General features: G+C 40.7%; 1 protein-coding gene across 2 annotated transcripts; it reads left to right on the top strand.

Annotated features, from left to right (window-relative positions):
• The first annotated feature begins 831 nt into the window (after window positions 1-831).
• Window positions 832-17687, top strand: atl1 (atlastin GTPase 1). 2 transcript variants are annotated; one of them, XM_034129088.1, is made up of 14 exons: window positions 832-994; window positions 3926-4176; window positions 4411-4545; window positions 5418-5522; window positions 6006-6056; window positions 6647-6703; window positions 6794-6886; window positions 7109-7247; window positions 9003-9130; window positions 9370-9426; window positions 9743-9814; window positions 11262-11693; window positions 12739-12753; window positions 15270-17687. In XM_034129088.1, exons 1-14 carry the CDS (start codon window positions 961-963, stop codon window positions 15384-15386), a joined length of 1686 nt encoding a protein of 561 aa, XP_033984979.1. In that variant the 5' UTR covers window positions 832-960; the 3' UTR covers window positions 15387-17687. The 2 variants fall into 2 exon arrangements, with proteins under 2 accessions (XP_033984979.1, XP_033984978.1); XM_034129087.1 differs by having other exon boundaries at window positions 832-1000.
• The last annotated feature ends 2404 nt before the right edge of the window (window positions 17688-20091 follow it).

Genomic DNA, 20091 nt, shown 5'->3' with positions numbered 1-20091 from the left:
AAGTATATACAATTCCTGCTTTATTCCAACAAAAAGAACATATTGTACTTTTTACTCCAATTTTTGTATGACAGCTATAGTTATAATTGACATGCAGAAAAGCCTAGATTGACCATATGATATGAAGTGCATTGTTTACTGTATGTTGATGCATAAGTAGCCAAATCAAAGAACTGTGTTATGATGTAACTTTGACAGAATTTTTCTTTTTCTTTTTTACACAATTTTGACTTTTTTTTCAGAATTTTTACTTTTTCAGGTTTTTTCACTTTTTCACTGAATTTGGACTTTTTTCTCTGATATTTGACTTTTCTCACATAATTTTCATTTTTCAGAATGTTTTGCTCTGTTCATATTTCGACTATTTTGTCAGATTGTTTTACTATTTTCACAGAATTTTGACTTTTTTCTGGTTTTTACTTTTTTCTCAGATGCTGACATTTCTCAGAATTTTGACAATTGGAAATTGCTCCATATTGAAAAACAAAAATGCTAACATAAACAGCTTCCATCAATCTTAGTGTATTAATAAATGTTGTTTTAGTAAAGATATTTACGACAGACCTTGAAGGCAGCACGTAGTCCTTATTCTCTGTGTCCCTACCGCCACCTGCTGACGACAAATGGTATTTCTTTCTCACAACAGCCTCAATAAAAGACTTGCATTGCAAACATACCTTACATACTCAGCGGTTGCACTCATTTGAGTACATTTCCCTCTGAACCACATTTATTTCCTCTGCATTATTAGGCTGCTACATTAGCAGGAACAACAGACAGCAGCGCCCCCTGTCTGCACGCATGAGATCCTGCAGGAATAAAAAGCTCCATCATCCTCCTCGGAGCATCGAGCATCGTTCCGGAGGAGATGAGCATCCTCCCCGCCCTAAGACACTCATGAATACCGAGTAGGGTCGCTGATTCTCGCACAAACACAGCAGGGATATACAGGACAGGAACATGGCTAAACACCGCAAAGAGAGAGACAGCTGGGGTGAGTGTACGTACAAATATTCCGTTTTTTTATTCTCTCCTTGACGTACATTTTTTCTTATTCCTGTCGAGGCGTGTAAGCAATGCAGCCAATTACATGTTTACTCCAGATTCCTCCATTACAGTCTTGTTTCTCAGTCAAATTACGACCTGTTTGTTTTTATTTCAAACCCCTAATGTTACATATATTTTACCCCCTATTTGTCCCTGCATGCATTTCGAGCTAATATGCATAAACGAGCAGACAATTCCAGCATTAAAGCCTGTAGTGGTGCTTTTTTTCATGCAGGAAAGCCTCTGTTTGGGCGGTCCAGGCCCCAAAAGGCCTGAAAATAACCTTCTGATTTCACTGTGTTTGTCACACTGAGCCTCCTATGATGCTCTGTGCATCACATTATGTAATAATGCATCAGGAAATAGCCCTTATCAGCTCCATATCTATACTAATCATGAATGCTATGATCATTATCCAGGTATGTATCATGCCTACTGTATGTGTTACTTCACATACAGTCCTGCAGGAGGAGGGAAATTGACTGGTTACATTTAAGTGAAAATGGGTTAATGCAGCTGTTTAGTTATTATAGAGTTGATCTGGTTTGACCCACTTTTAGCAGACGTGTTTGGCTTGTTTTTGGAGAAGCAGCAGCAGCAGTATTCTCAGGTTAAGCCGGCGAAGGGTGAGGCCCCTGCAGGAGAAGTGAACTCAAACTGACAGGAACCTTGGCTGCTGATTCCTCCTTCAATTATTCACCGACGTGCTTTCTTGACATCCTGCATTAATCTTTTAGCTCCAAAATGTGACCAGCTTCTCCTTAATCTGTCACAAGGCCTTGGTCAAATGTAAGATGCCTCAGAATGAACATCACATACTCTTTTCACTATTTGTAAATTGACCAAAAGCAAAATCAGTCATTTTCTAATGAAGCTGCAAATATGTGATATCTTGCTGATCATTTTCATTCTTCTCTCCAAGAAATGTACTATTTTCAAAGCGGTAAAGTCTGTGATTAAGCTCATTGTTTAATTTTTTTAAACTGCATTTATCAGATACATTTCTTATTTATCTTATGGAGGTTAATTCAAAAACGTTACAAAATATCTATAAATACACAAGAAGAAAATGGATGAATAAAATAAAATTGAATACAAATATTTAAATGAATATAATACATTACATTTAAAATGTGCATATTTTACTACAAATAAATGTGTAAAAAGGTGTACATTGCAACGTATACAGTGGTGTATTATAGTTATAATAAAGATACTTTTACTTAATTTAAATATCTGAGTACTTCGGTCTTTCATCGAGAAGCTCTGCATGACGGCAACACACTGAGTCAGTGCCAGTAAACACACAGGAAGGGCTCTGAATGATCTCATCTCTCACACACACACACACACACACACACACACACACACACACACACACACACACACACACACACACACACACACACACACAGAGAGGATTCATTATTATTAGTATTAACAAGGTTTCATGCGATGCTAATGATCTGCTGCTGTAGAAGGAGGAAGGAGTAATGGACTCAACTTCCTGTTTCCTGTCACCTTAATGGACCGCTCAGTTTCCCTCTCATCACTGAGGGGTTCTGGAAGATCATCCGCTCATATGATTTGATTTTGATCGACTTTCCAGTGCTAATTAGAAGTGGTTTTGTAGGAGAAATAAAAGCTTATTATTGGTCTCAAAATCCACACATGGATGCAACAAAATACAGTAAAACATTTTAAATACATTTTTATTTCCCCTGCACTTCTACATCAATAAGATTTAAAGTGACCACAGAGGCTAAATGAATTTAAGGAGTCTCAAAATAACCCATCAAAATGGCCATAAATAGACCCAAAACTACAACCAAAAGTATGTGTTTCTGGTTCTTAGAGGTAATAGGGCCTTTTGCATGTCTGATCCCAGGGGTCCATTATTGGTCTCATAATCCACACATGCATGCATCAAAAGACAATACAAACATGTTATATTAAAGGTCACTTATTGTGCAAAAAAACACTTCTTCATGTCTCTTCTCCATCAACATGTGTCCCCTCTTCTTCATGTCTCTTCTACATCAACATGTGTCCCCTCTTCTTCATGTCTCTTCTACATCAACATGTGTCCCCTCTTCTTCATGTCTCTTCTACATCAACATGTGTCCCCTCTTCTTCATGTCTCTTCTACATCAACATGTGTCCCCTCTTCTTCATGTCTCTTCTACATCACCATGTGTCCCCTCTTCTTCATGTCTCTTCTACATCAACATGTGTCCCCTCTTCAACATGTCTCTTCTTCATCAACATGTGTCCCCTCTTCTTCATGTCTCTTCTACATCAACATGTGTCCCCTCTTCTTCATGTCTCTTCTTCATCAACATGTGTCCCCTCTTCTTCATGTCTCTTCTACATCAACATGTGTCCCCTCTTCTTCATGTCTCCTCTGTGGAAAGAGATTCTGAAAGTTTCAGGAACAAAGATTCTCTCTCTTTTTGTCCTGATCCATTTATATAAAAGCCTGTCTGAAAATGAGCTGATCAGATTTTGGCCACTTTATGATGTCATAACGATTTTTTGTCTTGTGTAACCATTAGCCAATCAGCAACCAAGGTAACCCCCCCCTCCACCTTATCACCTGAATCTCCTCCTAGAGCACCATTGAGTTCTTTTTAACCACATATCTCTCAGAGGGGCGTGGGGAGGGGCTCCTTATTTTCATCTAAAGTAACAGACAGAGAATCAGCACTTTGGAAACAGGGCTGAAACAGAGGGGATTATGGGTAATGCTGCAATGATCTGTTTGGTGTTTCAGCCAATCAGAGACATGTTCTGTATATATCTGAGACCTATAATATATTGATGAAAAACAGTATAATAGGGGACCTTTAAGCCATCATCTCTCTGTGTGGTCCTGCAGGGTCCCTGAGCGACAAGCCGGTGTACGACTGGAGCTCGGAGGAGGAGGAGCCTGACGGACGGGCGCGGCCGATTCAAGTCCTGCTGGTGAAGGACGACCACACCTTCGAGCTGGACGAGGCGGCGCTGAGCCGGATCCTGCTGAGCGCAGAGGTCCGGGACCGAGAAGTGGTCGCCATCTCTGTGGCCGGAGCCTTCCGGAAGGGCAAGTCCTTCCTCATGGACTTCATGCTGCGCTACATGTACAACCACGTAAGATCTGGCATGATGTATTTATTATTTGTATTATTATTTTTTAATTAATATTATTATTTTATTGTTTTTTATCATTATTATTTTTATTATTATTTTGTTTTTATTATTTTTACACAAAAACTATCTCTAAATACATTTTTGTATTTTTTTTTTTTTTTTCCATGCATGTATTCCTAGAAAAATATTTATTTCAATTGACTGAGAGTAAATGAAATTAATAAATGTGTGCAGGCGTCTGAGGGCTGGCTGGGCGTTGCAGACGAGCCTCTGACCGGCTTCTCCTGGAGGGGGGGGTCGGAAAGAGAGACCACCGGGATCCAGATCTGGAGCGAAGTCTTCCTGGTGGACAAACCCGACGGCACCAAGGTGAAGACCGGATACATCCTGCAGAGAGGAGACCATTAAACACAAGAGGGACAATGAGACATCATTACATTTGACACACTTAAATTCATCCTTTTAAGACATTTTTTTTAAGACACATTTAAAGGAAAACATCTTTACATTCAAACACCTGTTTTAGACCTGCATCAGCCACATGCAGAAGTGGAAGAAGAACTCAGGAATTTCACTTAAATAAAGTATATTAAAGTACAAAAGTAAGATCATCAAAACATACTTAAAGCTTTACCAAATCAAAAGAAAAAATAAATATATATAAATATACCTAAAGCACTAAATGTATAATAACTTAATGATCCATTTTAGCCTCATGTTTGTTATGATATTGGATCACTAATATTGATGCATTAATGTCCACATATCTTTATTGTTACAGTTGTTAAAGGTGGGGTAGGTAAGTTTGAGAAACCAGCTCGAGATCGCTAGAATTAGAAAATACACAGCCGGAAAAAATCTGCCACTTCCTTACAGAGCCCCTCCTCCAACACACACGAACGCGCACATGACCAATGAGGGCACGAGATAAGTTTGTGCACAGATGGAAGGCTGACAGGCAGGTAGGCCATCCAGTTATTTTAGCCGGGCCGGCTCAAATGATTGGTCGTGCTTTTTACAGTATTACAGCTTCCACAGATGATATTTTTTTATGTATTTATTGTCAAAGCACTTCAGATATTCATTGCTATCGGGATGTTAAGAGCATTCCATGGAATATAACAAAAAGCGTTTCTCGAGCCGGTTTCTCAAACTTACCTACCCCACCTTTAAATGTGGGGCTTATTTAAATGTATTTATGTATATTATAATATATCATTTCTATGTATGTTCCTCCTCAGGTGGCTGTTTTGCTGATGGACACTCAGGGAACGTTTGACAGCCAGTCGACTCTGAGAGACTCGGCCACCGTGTTCGCTCTGAGCACCATGATCAGCTCCATGCAGGTACGCCTCGCCTCAGGAGAGGATGCTTAGATTTATCTGATTTAATATAGGTTTGTACATTTAGAAGTTCTAGGGATGGTACGTCATTACAACACCGGACTGAGATGTCTCTATTTAATGGATCGACACAAAACATTGTGCAATGATGCTTGCCTGACCTTTCATTTAGCGACAGCAAGAGGTCGACATTTTTAGTAAACCTGTTCACAATCTTTGGACACCATTCCCATATATTGCACATATTCTCACATTTTGTTTTAGTATGTTATTGTAGATGTAATCTTTTCATAGTTTCTCTGGCATTCTTTCATATTTTATAGTTTTTTCTTGTTGTTCATATTTGTTTAGCTTTTAAATTGTATTTTTCATATTTGTTATATGTACTTTTAAGTACCGTTATGTTCCTGTTTCACTCTTCATTCAATAGATACAAATATATAACCAGGTGACAGTTGTTATACTATAATAATTGTTATTTTTCAGGTTTACAACATCTCACAGAATGTACAAGAGGACGACCTTCAGCACCTGCAGGTAAAAACACCATTGCAGTTATATTGTAAAAGAAACACCAAATAAACCCACATACTGGAGGAATATGCTCCCATGGACTCTTAAAGGGATAGTTTGTATGTTTTGAAGAGTGTATTCACCTAAATAAATCAACTTAAGTTCAATTCAATGCTCTGTTAGACAAAGCGACCAGACTCCATTCACAAAACAGTCATTTCAACCTGACACAACACAGGAGCTGCCGGTGTACTGCTGCAATGATTGGTAAGTTATTTAGTGTTATTGTGTGACTTTGGTGAATCAAAGTGTTCGTTTGGATGCACCGAAGACACACAATAACACAAACTAACTAACAGACAGAGGCAGCGGTGCACCATAAACTCCTTAGTTCTGTTCAGTTTAAATGAGTGGTTTTGTCAATGGAGTCTGGTGGCTTTCAAGAGAGCATGCATAACATCAGAAGGACAGTCTGAATACAAGAAAAAGTAGTTAAAATACACAAAAACCACACTTTAAAATATCCAAACTGTCCCTTTAAGGTTCCCTTTGATGTTTAATAAAACTGACTGTCGTACTTAACGTTTTATTTTGTCTTATCTGTCTTCTTCCAGCTCTTCACTGAGTACGGCAGACTAGCCATGGAGGAGACGTTCCTCAAACCCTTTCAGGTACCTCAATCCTTTCCACTCTCTTTAATGTGATGACTGCATCCACATGTCAGGAAATTACATTTAAAAATTATACTTTTTTGGTTTTAGTCTATGATCTTCCTGGTTCGAGACTGGAGCTTTCCCTACGAGTTTCCCTACGGACAGGAGGGAGGCATGAATTTCCTGGAGAAGAGACTGAAGGTCAGATTTGACTTAATAACATGCATTTTAAACAATCGCTGCACACAATCCTTAAATCCTGACGCAAGTGTGTTTGTGTGTGTGTGTGTGTGTGTGTGTGTGCGTGTATGTGTGTGTGTGTGTGTGTGTGTGTGTGTGTGTGTGTGTGTGTGTGTGTGTGTGTGTGTGTGTGTGTGTGTGTGTGTGTGTGTGTGTGTGTGTGTGTGTGTGTGTGTGCTGCAGATCTCAGAGAACCAGCATGAGGAGCTGCAGAACGTCCGTAAACACATCCACTCCTGCTTCACCAACATCTCCTGCTTCCTGATGCCCCACCCCGGACTCAAGGTCGCCACCAACCCCAACTTCGACGGCAGGATTCAAGGTTAACATTTCCTGTTTTATGCAGGCCTCAAATCCTTCACTTAAAGGTCACCTATTATGCAAAATCCACTTCTTCATGTCTCTTCTACATCAACATGTGTCCCCTCTTCTTCATGTCTCTTCTACATCAACATGTGTCCCCACTTCTTCATGTCTCTTCTTCATCAACATGTGTCCCCTCTTCTTCATGTCTCTTCTTCATCAACATGTGTCCCCTCTTCTTCATGTCTCTTCTACATCAACATGTGTCCCCTCTTCTTCATGTCTCTTCTACATCAACATGTGTCCCCTCTTCTTCATGTCTCTTCTTCATCAACATGTGTCCCCTCTTCTTCATGTCTCTTCTACATCAACATGTGTCCCCTCTTCTTCATGTCTCTTCTACATCAACATGTGTCCCCTCTTCTTCATGTCTCTTCTACATCAACATGTGTCCCCTCTTCTTCATGTCTCTTCTACATCAACATGTGTCCCCTCTTCTTCATGTCTCTTCTACATCAACATGTGTCCCCTCTTCTTCATGTCTCTTCTTCATCAACATGTGTCCCCTCTTCTTCATGTCTCTTCTACATCAACATGTGTCCCCTCTTCTTCATGTCTCTTCTACATCAACATGTGTCCCCTCTTCTTCATGTCTCTTCTACATCAACATGTGTCCCCTCTTCTTCATGTCTCTTCTACATCAACATGTGTCCCCTCTTCTTCATGTCTCTTCTACATCAACATGTGTCCCCTCTTCTTCATGTCTCTTCTACATCAACATGTGTCCCCTCTTCTTCATGTCTCTTCTTCATCAACATGTGTCCCCTCTTCTTCATGTCTCTTCTTCATCAACATGTGTCCCCTCTTCTTCATGTCTCTTCTTCATCAACATGTGTCCCCTCTTCTTCATGTCTCTTCTTCATCAACATGTGTCCCCTCTTCTTCATGTCTCTTCTTCATCAACATGTGTCCCCTCTGTGTAAAGAGACTCTGAAAGTTTCAGGAACAAAGATTCTCTCTCTTTTTCTCCTGATCCATTTCTATAAAAACCTGTCTGAAAATGAGCTGATCAGATTTTGGCCACTTTATGATGTCATAACGATGTGTTGTCTTGTGTAACCATTAGCCAATCAGCAACCAAGGTAACCCCCCCCCCCCCCACCTTATCACCTGAATTTCCTCCTCGAGCACCATTGTGTTCTTTGTAACCAAATATCTCTCAGAGGGGCGTGGGGAGGGGCTCCTTATTTTCATCTAAAGTAACAGACAGAGAATCAGCACTTTGGAAACAGGGCTGAAACAGAGGGGATTATGGGTAATGCTGCAATGATCTGTTTGGTGTTTGGAGCCATGTTCTGTATATATATTTGTATCTGAGACCTATAATATATTGATGAAAAACAGTAAAATAGGGGACCTTTAAGTACAAATTGAAATACTAGGGTCTGTACACAAATGTACTACAGTATAACAATAACTTAAATGTTTCAATAATGTGTAACACAGCGAGGCTCTGAGGTTGGACAGGATGCAGGATATATACTGCATGAAAGTAAATATGCAAACTGTCGTAGTTTTCATGGTAAATTATGATAAATGTATCTCCCTGTAGAGCGAGCATTAATGAATTATGCATGAGCAGGTTCTGCACCAGTTGTAAAGAAACACCGCTCGGTTAAAAAAGCTGGGTTTTATATTTTCTGTTTCTTTTTTGGACTACCACACACATGCGTGAGCTGAATGTAAAACACTTTTTTCATGTCTTACCGTGCAGAGATTGATGGCGAGTTCATCAACAACCTGAAGGTCTTGGTGCCGTGGCTGCTCAGCCCTGAGAACATCGACGTGAAGGAGATCAACGGCAGCAAGATCACCTGCAGAGGCCTGCTGGAGTACTTCAAGGTCCCAGAAAAAACATCAGATTTGAAAAGTTCTTCATATGTTCTGAGTGTTAAAGAGTCCCTATTCTGCTTGTGTGGTGTTCTCTCACCTGTAGTGTGTTCTGTAGGTTTTAATGCATGTTAATGGTCTGCAAAGGCTACAATCTCTGTGTTCCCTTCAGAGAGAGTTTCGCTGTGTCTAGATTCAATGTATTTATTATGTTATTTTTTATGTATTTTATCCTATTTTCTTTATTTCAGGCGTACATTAAAATTTACCAAGGTGAGGAGCTGCCCCATCCAAAGTCCATGCTGCAGGTACGTTTTCACATCGTCTTACATTTTACTGCAACTACTACTTCTGTCTCCATACACTTTACTGTTTATGTTGGTCCATAAAGTAATTAGTATCTCTAAATGTTTTTGCAATGCCTAATTTTAAGTATATATAAGTATTTTATGGGCTACTGAAAGTAAAAATGCCTTGCTTTAAAGTTTTCTAGCTGATATATTTTCAATATGTTCCCACTTTCCTTAACTTGAGGACAGAAATCCATGCAAAACATAATGTTATTTGTAAAACATCTTGTATTCCCCTTAAATAATCCACATATTCCCACCTGCTTGCTCTCAGGCCACAGCAGAGGCGAATAATCTGGCTGCAGTCGCTGCTGCAAAGGATCTGTACAGCAAGAAGATGGAGCAGGTCTGTAGAAACTGGATTTTAAAATGAAATCGATAGAGGTATTTTCTGCAATGATCCAAAAGAAATCCCATTGAACCAGGGAGATGCTGCCTTCAGGGTCTAAGTGCAATCATAAGACATAATGGAGAAACAGTATGTTAGCTATCTGAAGCCTGAGAACAGGAGCCCAGACCCAAAACACAAAGTATTTAAAGGTCCCCTATTATACAGTTTTTCATCAATATATTATAGTTATAGATATATACAGAACCTGTCTCTGATTGGCTGAAACACCAAACAGATCATTGCAGCATCCCATAATCCCCTCTGTTTCAGCCCTGTTTCCAAAGTGCTGATTCTCTGTCTGTTACTTTATGGCGCATTTCCACTACAGCGCGGAGCTCGCTTTAAGCGTGCCGTGTCGTGCCGTGCCTGTTTTTGGTTGCGCTTCCACTAGGCCTAGTTACGGCCCGGCCCGGGGCCACTTTTTCACCTCTTTTCTGGCCCGACAAAATTGTGGTTCTATCGGGGCCAACAAACAGGGCTGAGTCGGGCTGAGTATGCTAAACTAGAGAGAGGAGCGCTGGCAAGGGGGCTACAACTACAACAAGATGAACATATTTGACCGTGATTTAATTGTAATACACGTTTCAAAATGATGCCGAAGTAACAACATACTGATACCGGTTAGTAAAAACCATGAATTAATGCTTTGTCAAGTCTGCAGACAGACGGCAGGCGAAAAACCTTTTAAAATGCGTGTTTTCTAAATGGAGATTGGCTAAGCTAACGCAGTATATGCTCCGACCGTCCACACTCACAACAACGGCCTATACAGACATAAATAAAGCAGCGACTGTATTCTCCATGACACAGGCAGTCTGTGGTGTGTACTTGTTTAACTTTTGTCTAGTTTCTGAACATATATAAGGAGCTGTGAGCTCTGAGGGCTAACAGCTAACGGCTGTGTTGTGTTTCTGGAGTTCTCATTGAAGATGACGTCACGGATCCGCCTACACTGCGTTACTATAGTAACTACCCCAGTTCCTAAACTGTAATGGAAACGCAGCATGAAGTGAGTCGGCCCTGTTAAGGCCCAACGCGGCCAAGCCGTACCGAGTGTGGCCGAGGCCGACCGTGTAGTGGAAATGCGCCATTAGATGAAAATAAGGAGCCACTCCCCACGCCCCTCTGAGAGAGATTTGGTTATGACATCACAAAGTGGCCAAAATCTGATCAGCTCATTTTCAGACAGGTTTTTATATAAATGGATCAGGACAAAAAGTGAGAGAATCTTTTTTCCTGAGACTTTCAGAATCTCTTTACACAGAGGGGACACATGTTGATGTAGAAGAGACATGAAGAAGAGGGGACACATGTTGATGTAGAAAAGACAGGAAAAAGTGGATTTTGGACAATAGGTGACCTTTAAAATCATTCTTACCACCCCGTCTCCTCTCCCTCCCAGGTGTGCGGGGGGGACCGGCCCTTCCTCGCCCCCAGCGAGCTGCAGAAGCGGCACGGGGCCATCAGAGAGGAGGCGTTGCAGGTGTTCAAGGGCGTGAAGAAGATGGGCGGCGAGGAGTTCAGCCGGCGCTACCTGCAGCAGCTGGAGGCCGAGGTGGACGAGGTGTTCGTCCAGTACATCAAGCACAACGACTCCAAGAACATTTTCCACGCCGCACGCACCCCCGCCACCCTCTTCGTGGTCATCTTCGTCATGTACGTGGCCGCCGGCATCACAGGCTTCGTGGGCGTGGACGTGATCGCCAGCCTGTGCAACATGGTGCTGGGCCTGGCGCTCATCACGCTCTGCACCTGGGCCTACATCCGATACTCTGGGGAGTACCGAGAGCTGGGGGCCGTCATCGACCAGGTGGCCGGGGCCCTGTGGGACCAGGTGAGCTGGAAAAACATTAACATTATTAGAGTTATGAAAAATGTCACTCGTCACCGGCTTGAGCTTCAATCTCAGGATCCATGTATTTGAGATCCTCTCCAGAATGGAAGTAGTCATCACATACAGAGCATCAACTAGTTCCTGAACAGTGTCCTTCACATGCTGATATACAAGAGAGGGAGTTACACAGTCACAAGATGGAGGAATAGAAAGCAGTATTCAATGTTTACTTCAGATTAGCTCCACGTCAGAAATGATCATGCTTGTCATATGTCTATCTCCATAGAGGCTGAATCATCATGTTAATCACATAGCTATCACATGCCTCAAACAGTCCTGATGCTCTTCTAGGTAATCATACATCCTGTCATGTTCACAGCTACAGTTGGGATACCTTTGTTATCATGTGCTACTCTGATATTGGAAGAGTATTTTCAGTGTTTTCCCAACAAGTTAGGAATAGACCACAGCAGGAATGAGACGTCAAAACCAGAAATAAGTCAGCATTTTAGCACTTCCTGTTCACTTATCTGAAAGTCAATGGCTTTTTTTTGTATGGGTTTCTGGTTTGAAGCCTGAAACAGAGCGGTGCAGTGATGTCATCTTTTAAGCTTGAATTAACCACAGACCTTATTTCAGGCTTCGGAAAAAATAAAAAACGAATAAAAAAAACATTCATTTTAAGACATGAGAACAGGAAGTGCTTACTAATTTCCAGGTTTAGGAATGAGTCCTCAAACCCAGATATGAGTCAGCATTTGATCACTTAGAGAAGTCTCGAAATCAATGGGTCACTGCATAAAGTTTTTTAAACAACAATCCATTATTACAATTAATTAGAAAATCTGTTAATTGACTCATCAGTAACTTACATTATTGAGTATCTTCAAACCACCAGAGGGCAGCAACCCTCTTTCACATCAGCGGCAGAGAATGAGGACAGATCCATTTACAGAAATAATCTATTGTTATATTGACCATGCTTTGTTATAAATGCATGTATGTGCTGATACTGTATGTTTCTTTCTTTTTAATGCTTCTGCAGGGGAGCACAAATGAGGTAAGTGGAGAAATAAAATTGGGCATGAATTTTCTTAAACGTGTGGATAATTAATTCTGATTCTCACAGAAATATTTGCAAATACATACAATAATACACATTTTAATGTTGTTTTACTTAAGTTATCCTAAGTAGTTAAATGTAATATATGTAACTGTTACGTTCCCTACTGGGCTAGGGGAACCAAAGGGAAGTAACAAAATATAAAATGACCTGGCGAGAGAAAAAAAAGAGAGGAAACTGATCTGTGAAGCCACAAGATGGTCTTTTAATGGACAAAAAAAAAGGGCTCATCAGCCAACTTGCAAAGTAAACTAAGATAAGCTAGGACACAAATATACACTGGAGCACATCTCCTAATAATTAACGAAACACAGGTCCCACACAGAGACAGAGACACCATGCTGCACACATTACATTACATTACATTTAGCTGACGCTTTTATCCAAAGCGACTTACAATAAGTGCATTCGACCAGGAAGATACAAACTTGAAGAAAACAGAATCATATAAGTACATCAGGTTTCATAGAGCCGAAATATTTCAAGTGCTACTCAACTGGCTTTAGATAAGCCAGTCCTTTATTAGTATATAAGTGCTCTGTTAGCAGTTCTTTGTTAGTAATTCTATCGCTCGAAGTGGAGTCGAAAGAGATGAGTTTTCAGTCTGCTCCGGAAGATGTGCAAGCTATCTGCTGTCCTGATGTCAATGGGGAGCTCATTCCACCATTTTGGAGCCAGGATAGCAAACCGACATGCAGCCAGAGGAGAAGGAGAGGCCCACTGCAGCCTTCCTCAGGTCCTTTAAGGAGGCCCTGATTGGGGATTGGGAGCACCTGGGGGAGAGGCTGCACCTGGAGACAATCAGGGAGAGAGAGAGACACACACACACAAGCACCCACTACGGCATGTAACAGTAACATTTCTGCATTTAAAATATGTAAAAACGTCTAGCAATATATTTTTTATTGAGTTGAGTTGTGTACTTTGTGTACCTGTATCCTAAATTCATCAAACTGCATCAGAGAAACACTGCTTTTTTTAAGTGAAACAGCTTTATCCAGTGTTTATCTTTGATTTTGTAGAAGATCAGACCGTTGTAGATATTTCGGCTTCTGATTAAAGGTGGGGTAGGTAATTTTGGAGAAACCGGCTCGAGATCGCTAGAATTTGAAAATACACAACCGGAGAAAAGCTGCCACTTCCTTCAGACTTCCTTACAGAGCCCCTCCTCCAACACACACGAACGCGCACATGACCAATGAGGGCACGAGATAAGTTTGTGCCCCGATGGAAGGCTGACAGGCAGGTAGGCCATCCAGTTATTTTAGCCGGGCCGGCTAAAATGATTGGTCGTGCTTTTTACAGTACTACGGCTTCCACAGATGACATTTTTTATGGATTTTTTGTCAAAGCACTTAAGATATTCTTTGCTATCGGGATGTTAAGAGCATTCCATAGAATATAACAAAAAGTGTATCTCGAGCCGGTTTCTCAAACTTACCTACCCCACCTTTAAATCCTCCTGAACTTTTGAATCTTAACTTATCAGAGAAACGAGCTGAACCAACGTTAGCCTTTAGCTCGTAGCAACTCCGACCTGCTTCCATAGAGGAAACACTGATTTTAAACTTGAAACTGCTTTATTTAGTGTTTTTGTTGGTTTTAATTACAACGTTTGGTTGTTTTAGGAAGGAGGAGATCTCTGAGGTTAATTCGGCTTAATTTAAAGACCCTTGCGACCCTAAAGAAATACATAAATTCCCCTTTGTTCAAATACTCATTTTTAGCCATGGTTGTTTATTATGGTTGTGTATTTTATTACTAATGTGTGCTTTTCTTCTCTGTATTTAATAAGTTAATGTATTCTTTATTATTGCATGCCTTTATTTACCTGCTATGCCACGTTAGCTGTAACACCGTACATTTCCCGCTGTGGGACTAATAAAGGACTTCTGATTCTGATATTGTCAGAATCAGAATCAGAAGAATCAAAATCAGGTTTATTACCAGGTACTGTAGGTTGACACGTACGAGGAATTTGACTTGGTGTCGTGGTGCATACATCAAAGCAGGGGCGGTTCTTGGGGGGGTGGTGCAACAGGGGCCCTTAACACTGACCAAGCCAAGATTAAACTGTTCATTACCTTATACAAAAGCAAATACTGTTTATGTTTTTAATTCAATTGTCAATTAAAGTTACTAAAACAAATACTCTAAATGAAAAAAACTACTGAAACAAACGACTGTAACTTAAATGTACTAAAACAAATACCCCCAGCCTGGCCCCCCCAGTCAAATTGGTCTAGAACCGCCACTGCATAAAAGTAAAATTTTAAAACACAGATAGCAAACTATTCTAAGAACACTATAATAACATTACAAAAAAATAATAAAAAAATATAGTAAAATAGAAAATCCAATAAAGCAGTATTTACATTGAAATAGAATGCAATAAAATATGTGCAGTATGTGTGTGTGAATCCACCACCTGTAAACACCTGTCTGCTCCACAGGCTCTCTACAAGCTGTACAACGTAGCAGCCAATCACAGGCACCTCTACCACCACGCGTTCCCCGGGGGCGCTCAGGAGGACGAGGCTGCGGAGGAGCCGGTCAGGAAGAGGAACTGATCACTGAGACAGACTCCATCAGACACTCTTTTACTCTGGTGTCGGCCCACCAGTACATCCACTACTCAAAGCTAATAAGGGACTGTGTAATGTTCATGTAAACGCAGAGCATCTCCTCAGCGGCGCCTGGAGCTCACCTTCGGCTCTTTTTTCCCCATGAAATATCACCTGTACAGAAGCTCCGGGATCGTCTTGGCATATTCAACCTTCAACAGAGGGTGATAACTGGGCACAGGCCTGGGATCCAAAGTGTCAGGGGCCCCCTTACCTTCACCTACGATATACTCAAAGAGACTTGCACCAATCAGAAAGATACACAAAATGACTACAGAGTGACTTTAAAAGACACACAATTATTACAAAGTGACTTCAAATGATTACAAAGGGACTTAAATGACCGCAATAGACACAAAATGACTATAAAGACACAAAATGCATACATTTTGTCACATATTGACCACAAAGTGACTGGAAATGGCTACAAAGTGACTTATAATGACGACAAAAAGATAAAATCACAACAAAGTAACATCAAATTCTTATGAAAAGGCTTAAAATGACCACAAAATGACAAAAAAGTGAATCAATAGGACTACAAAGAGACACAAAATGACCACTTAGTGACTGAACATGATTACAAAGAGAGCTTAATGACCACTAAAAGACCCAAAATGTCTACAAAGTGACTTAAAATGACTACAAAAAAACTACATAAATACACAACATTATCACGAGAAGACTTAAAGTGACTATAAAGACAAGAGGGGGGTCCTTCGCATGTCCGTGCCCACGGGCTCCAGTCTGTTGTTGACTTAATTTCCAACACATTTTTTTCCACCTCATTCGGCTCCAACGCTGGTTTTCAGAGTATACTCAGATGTGTGAAACCCATTCGTGCCGATGGTTCTGTTCTTCGGAGTTTAGTGCTGTTCATCAAAAACAATGCTTATGATCTGCCAAACTGTGTACTGTGTGTTAAAAAAACAACGCTCCATCAGCATGGTTAGTGTCCGTCCTCTCTGGAGCTCTGAAGCAAGTCGTAAGATTATTCAGTTTAATGGTTGTGACAAAGTGGTTTAGTGCCATAAATACATGTAGACGATGATTTCACCGCGGCACTTTGATTATGATTTCTGCATCAGGGAGAAGTTTACACATTATATTACAATCTGCTGTTTGTGTGTTTTCTCTTTAAAGCTGAGGGAATGAGTGTGTCTTGTTTTTTATTGGATGTTTGAGCAAATCTGAGGAATGTAGCTTTACACAGCTCGTTGTTATTTGAATTATTCCACATTAGTGACGTTTTAACTGTACCGATTCCTTTGAGTTTATACACTTCAATGTTAAAAGCTTTCCAATTTTAAGACTTTTTGCATAATATTGCATCAGCTTCTGCAGGAATGAGTCCTAAAACCCAGAAATAAGTCAGCATTTTAGCACTTCTTGTTCTGTTTGTGTGGAAGTCAATGGGTTTACTGAAGTAAAAGTAAAAATACTATGGGCCTAAAATACTCCATTGCAAGTCAAACTCTTAAATTCAAGGATTTACTAAAAGCACATAAGCATAAGCATCAAAATATAATTAAATATGCAGAATTATATATATATATTTCATTACTAATATTATAATTATTTAAGCTTTGTCACACATGTAGGCATTTTTTCAGCAGAATACGTTCCTGATTAGACTAAATAAATACACATGAATTCTCATATCTTTTTTGTTAAAAATGCTATTAATATATGAACTATCTAATAATATCATTATATATTGTACATACTAATATATACAAAAACACGAGGATTTTTGGGCAGATTGAGTACTTTTACTTGTAGAACCTTAAGGATATTTTTCCTGATTATAGTTGAATACTTGTAATGGAGTATTTTAAATGTAGTATTAGTACTTTTGTGTAAGTAAACGATTCTTCCAGCAACACTTCTTTTGCAGCTGCAGAAGAAAAATGATATTTATTTTTCAGGATCGCTCTCTGCAAATTCAGCGAGTCTCTTCTGATGTTTGAGTCTCTCAGTGTGAAATAATCACATCACAGAAACACCCGTACAGTCGTAAGGAAAGTAGCATTAGTTAATGTTGCATTTAAGATTTTCACGATTTAATCTGTTATCAAAGTATCACTACAAGGTATTCTTGATTTAATTCATTCCTGAAATCTCCTACGGATTTGTTGTGTTAGAGCACTGAAAGGTGAAAAACCTCCACGCTTAGTTTCTGAACACGCACTGCAAAACATCCGTTACAAATACATAAATAATAAAGTTGGACCAAATTAAAGAAAACCAGACTTGAGTTATTTCTTTCCCAGAGATGTTTTAACACATAGAAATACTGTTTTCCCCACAATAGTTCAATTAAGTTACCAAAAGGTAAAGGTTCCGGCTCGGAGCTGGAGCTGAAAAGTACCGGTTTTTCCTGTTCACACCGCAGCGGCGCCGCCTCTTAGCTCCGGAATCCGGTTCACTTCCAGCTCCAAAAAATTGTCGGTCTAGAGGCAAGAGCTTCGGAGCTAAGAGGCGGCGTCGCTTACGTTGAGGCGTGCAGGAAACTAAACCCACCTCCCCTGAACATGGGTCGACTGAAGAGTCTCGTCATGCCTGCCTACAAGCAGTAGCGCTGAGCAAAGTGACTAGAAGGCAACCACACACTTTATAAAGTCAGGCAACACTAACCAGGCTTCGTGTGATTCTGTTTATTTGTACCTTACTTTGACCATCCGTTCTCTGTTATTGATCATTGTGGAGAGCAGGCAGACGTTTTGTTTGTTATTATAGCAGCTATCGGATGGAATCAATACATGGGCTGCACAGGTTGTCATGTCCGACTATCACAAGTAGAATCATAATGAAAAATACGCCGGTAAAAAGTGCCTGTAGAAAACGGCTTAGCAAGTAGTCAGTTTAGCTTCGGTTGCTATGCTAACATCACCCATGTTATACCAGAGAAACTTTCATAACAGCGTTGTGATGCCAAACAGCGTCAATTCAGACTGACACCAAACAGCGTCAATTCAGACTGACACACATTCACTTAAGGGGAACTGGGGATATGTATCAGCTGCTTGTGTGACAGTCAGACAGTGAATACTTTAGAGCCGTGTGAGCTAACCCGGAGCTAACGGGAGAATAAACTCCCGTGGAAGAGCAGCCGGCACTGCAGCGGTCGGTAAATGCCGCTGAAACACATTAATAAACAATGAACCACGGCACTCTGGAGAAAAGTATAAGGTTGGAGAAGTCGTTATTTAATTTAATCTGGCTTCGTATGATTAAAAGCAACACGATCATCGACCCGACGCAGTCCCCCGTTGTTGTTGTTGTTGTGAGCTCCGTTGGGGAGAAAATCAGCGATGTAAACGGTGACGTCATGACGCAGCAGTGGCAGCTGGGCGGTGTGAACAGAGCGGGAGCTGAAAAGGGAAACCGGAGCTGAACCAGAAAAGCTCTAGCTAGGAGCTAGAAAGGGAAAAGCGCTGGTGTGAAAGCCGCATCAGAGGGGCGTGGGGAGGGGCTCCTTATTTTCATCTAAAGTAACAGACAGAGAATCAGCACTTTGGAAACAGGGCTGAAACAGAGGGGATTATGGGATGCTGCAATGATCTGTTTGGTGTTTGGAGCCAAACACTTCAGAGACATGTTTTGTATATATCTGAGACCTATAATATATTGATGAAAAACAGTATAATAGGGGACCTTTAACTTATATTGAATAAATAGATTTGGAACCGTTTGAAAGCTGCAGGAGTAGGATGTGTAATCATGAGTTAATTGTTGTTTTTATTCTCAGAGAGCGTGTGGACAGGGAGCTCGGGGAGAAGGGGAGGATTCGTTCTGATCTGGAGAAAACCGAGAAACTAAAAGCTCAACTCGCTGTCGAGGTGGATGAGAGACACGCTGCTATAGAGCAAACCAACAACCAAAACCTCAGGTATTTAACTTATTTTAACTTCTTACATAGAGGTCTTGTTGAAGTTGAGTATTACACGACATGTGTGGCTTTTAAAATGGAAGCAAATGGACTGATGATTGTTTGTCCCCAGTAGTCATTTATAAATGTGTTGTTTTGCACCATGTATAAGCTCAAATGTGTTCTATTTTTATTTTGTTATTTATTTTTGATAGACTCATTAAATGTATTTTATTTATTATTATAAAGAGTCTCCTCGTCTTCCTCCTCCTTTGACACAGACGAAGGGAGATCAGGCAGTGAGACCACCTGTTCAACAACACTTTTCCTACCCTCCGAAACAGACAGGTCAGTAGACATCCTACGGCTATGCGCACGCGTAACAGTACAAATTGGAAACACCCTTGGAAATTGCAAACCGCTCTCATCTGGCTCCACAGATGCCAACGGTCTGGAAACCACCACAGATGGTGGCACACCAGCCAACATCTTCTCCACGTCTCCAATCACCCCTAGAACACTTCTCAGTAAAACTGCCCTTATGCGTCAACACAAAATCGTCCGCGAATTCAGCAGCTCTAAGCGCGGTGGAAGGTTTCTGCTCATTTACATAAGTGGCCACACGCTGAGGGATAAATTGTTCCAATACAATGAGTTCACAAAGACCGTCAAAACTGGCAACCTTTGCTGCCGCGCACCACCGCTGAAAATGAGAAGTCAAATCATGGACAAACTCCACATGTGTCTGCTTATCCCCCTTGACCCAACTTCTGAACTTTT

Source organism: Trematomus bernacchii, unplaced genomic scaffold (assembly GCF_902827165.1).
Source record: "Trematomus bernacchii unplaced genomic scaffold, fTreBer1.1, whole genome shotgun sequence".
In the NCBI taxonomy this organism is placed as follows: Eukaryota; Metazoa; Chordata; class Actinopteri; order Perciformes; family Nototheniidae; genus Trematomus; species Trematomus bernacchii.
The sequence above is the reverse complement of the archived record's forward strand: the minus strand, read 5'-3'. Positions and strand labels throughout refer to the sequence as shown.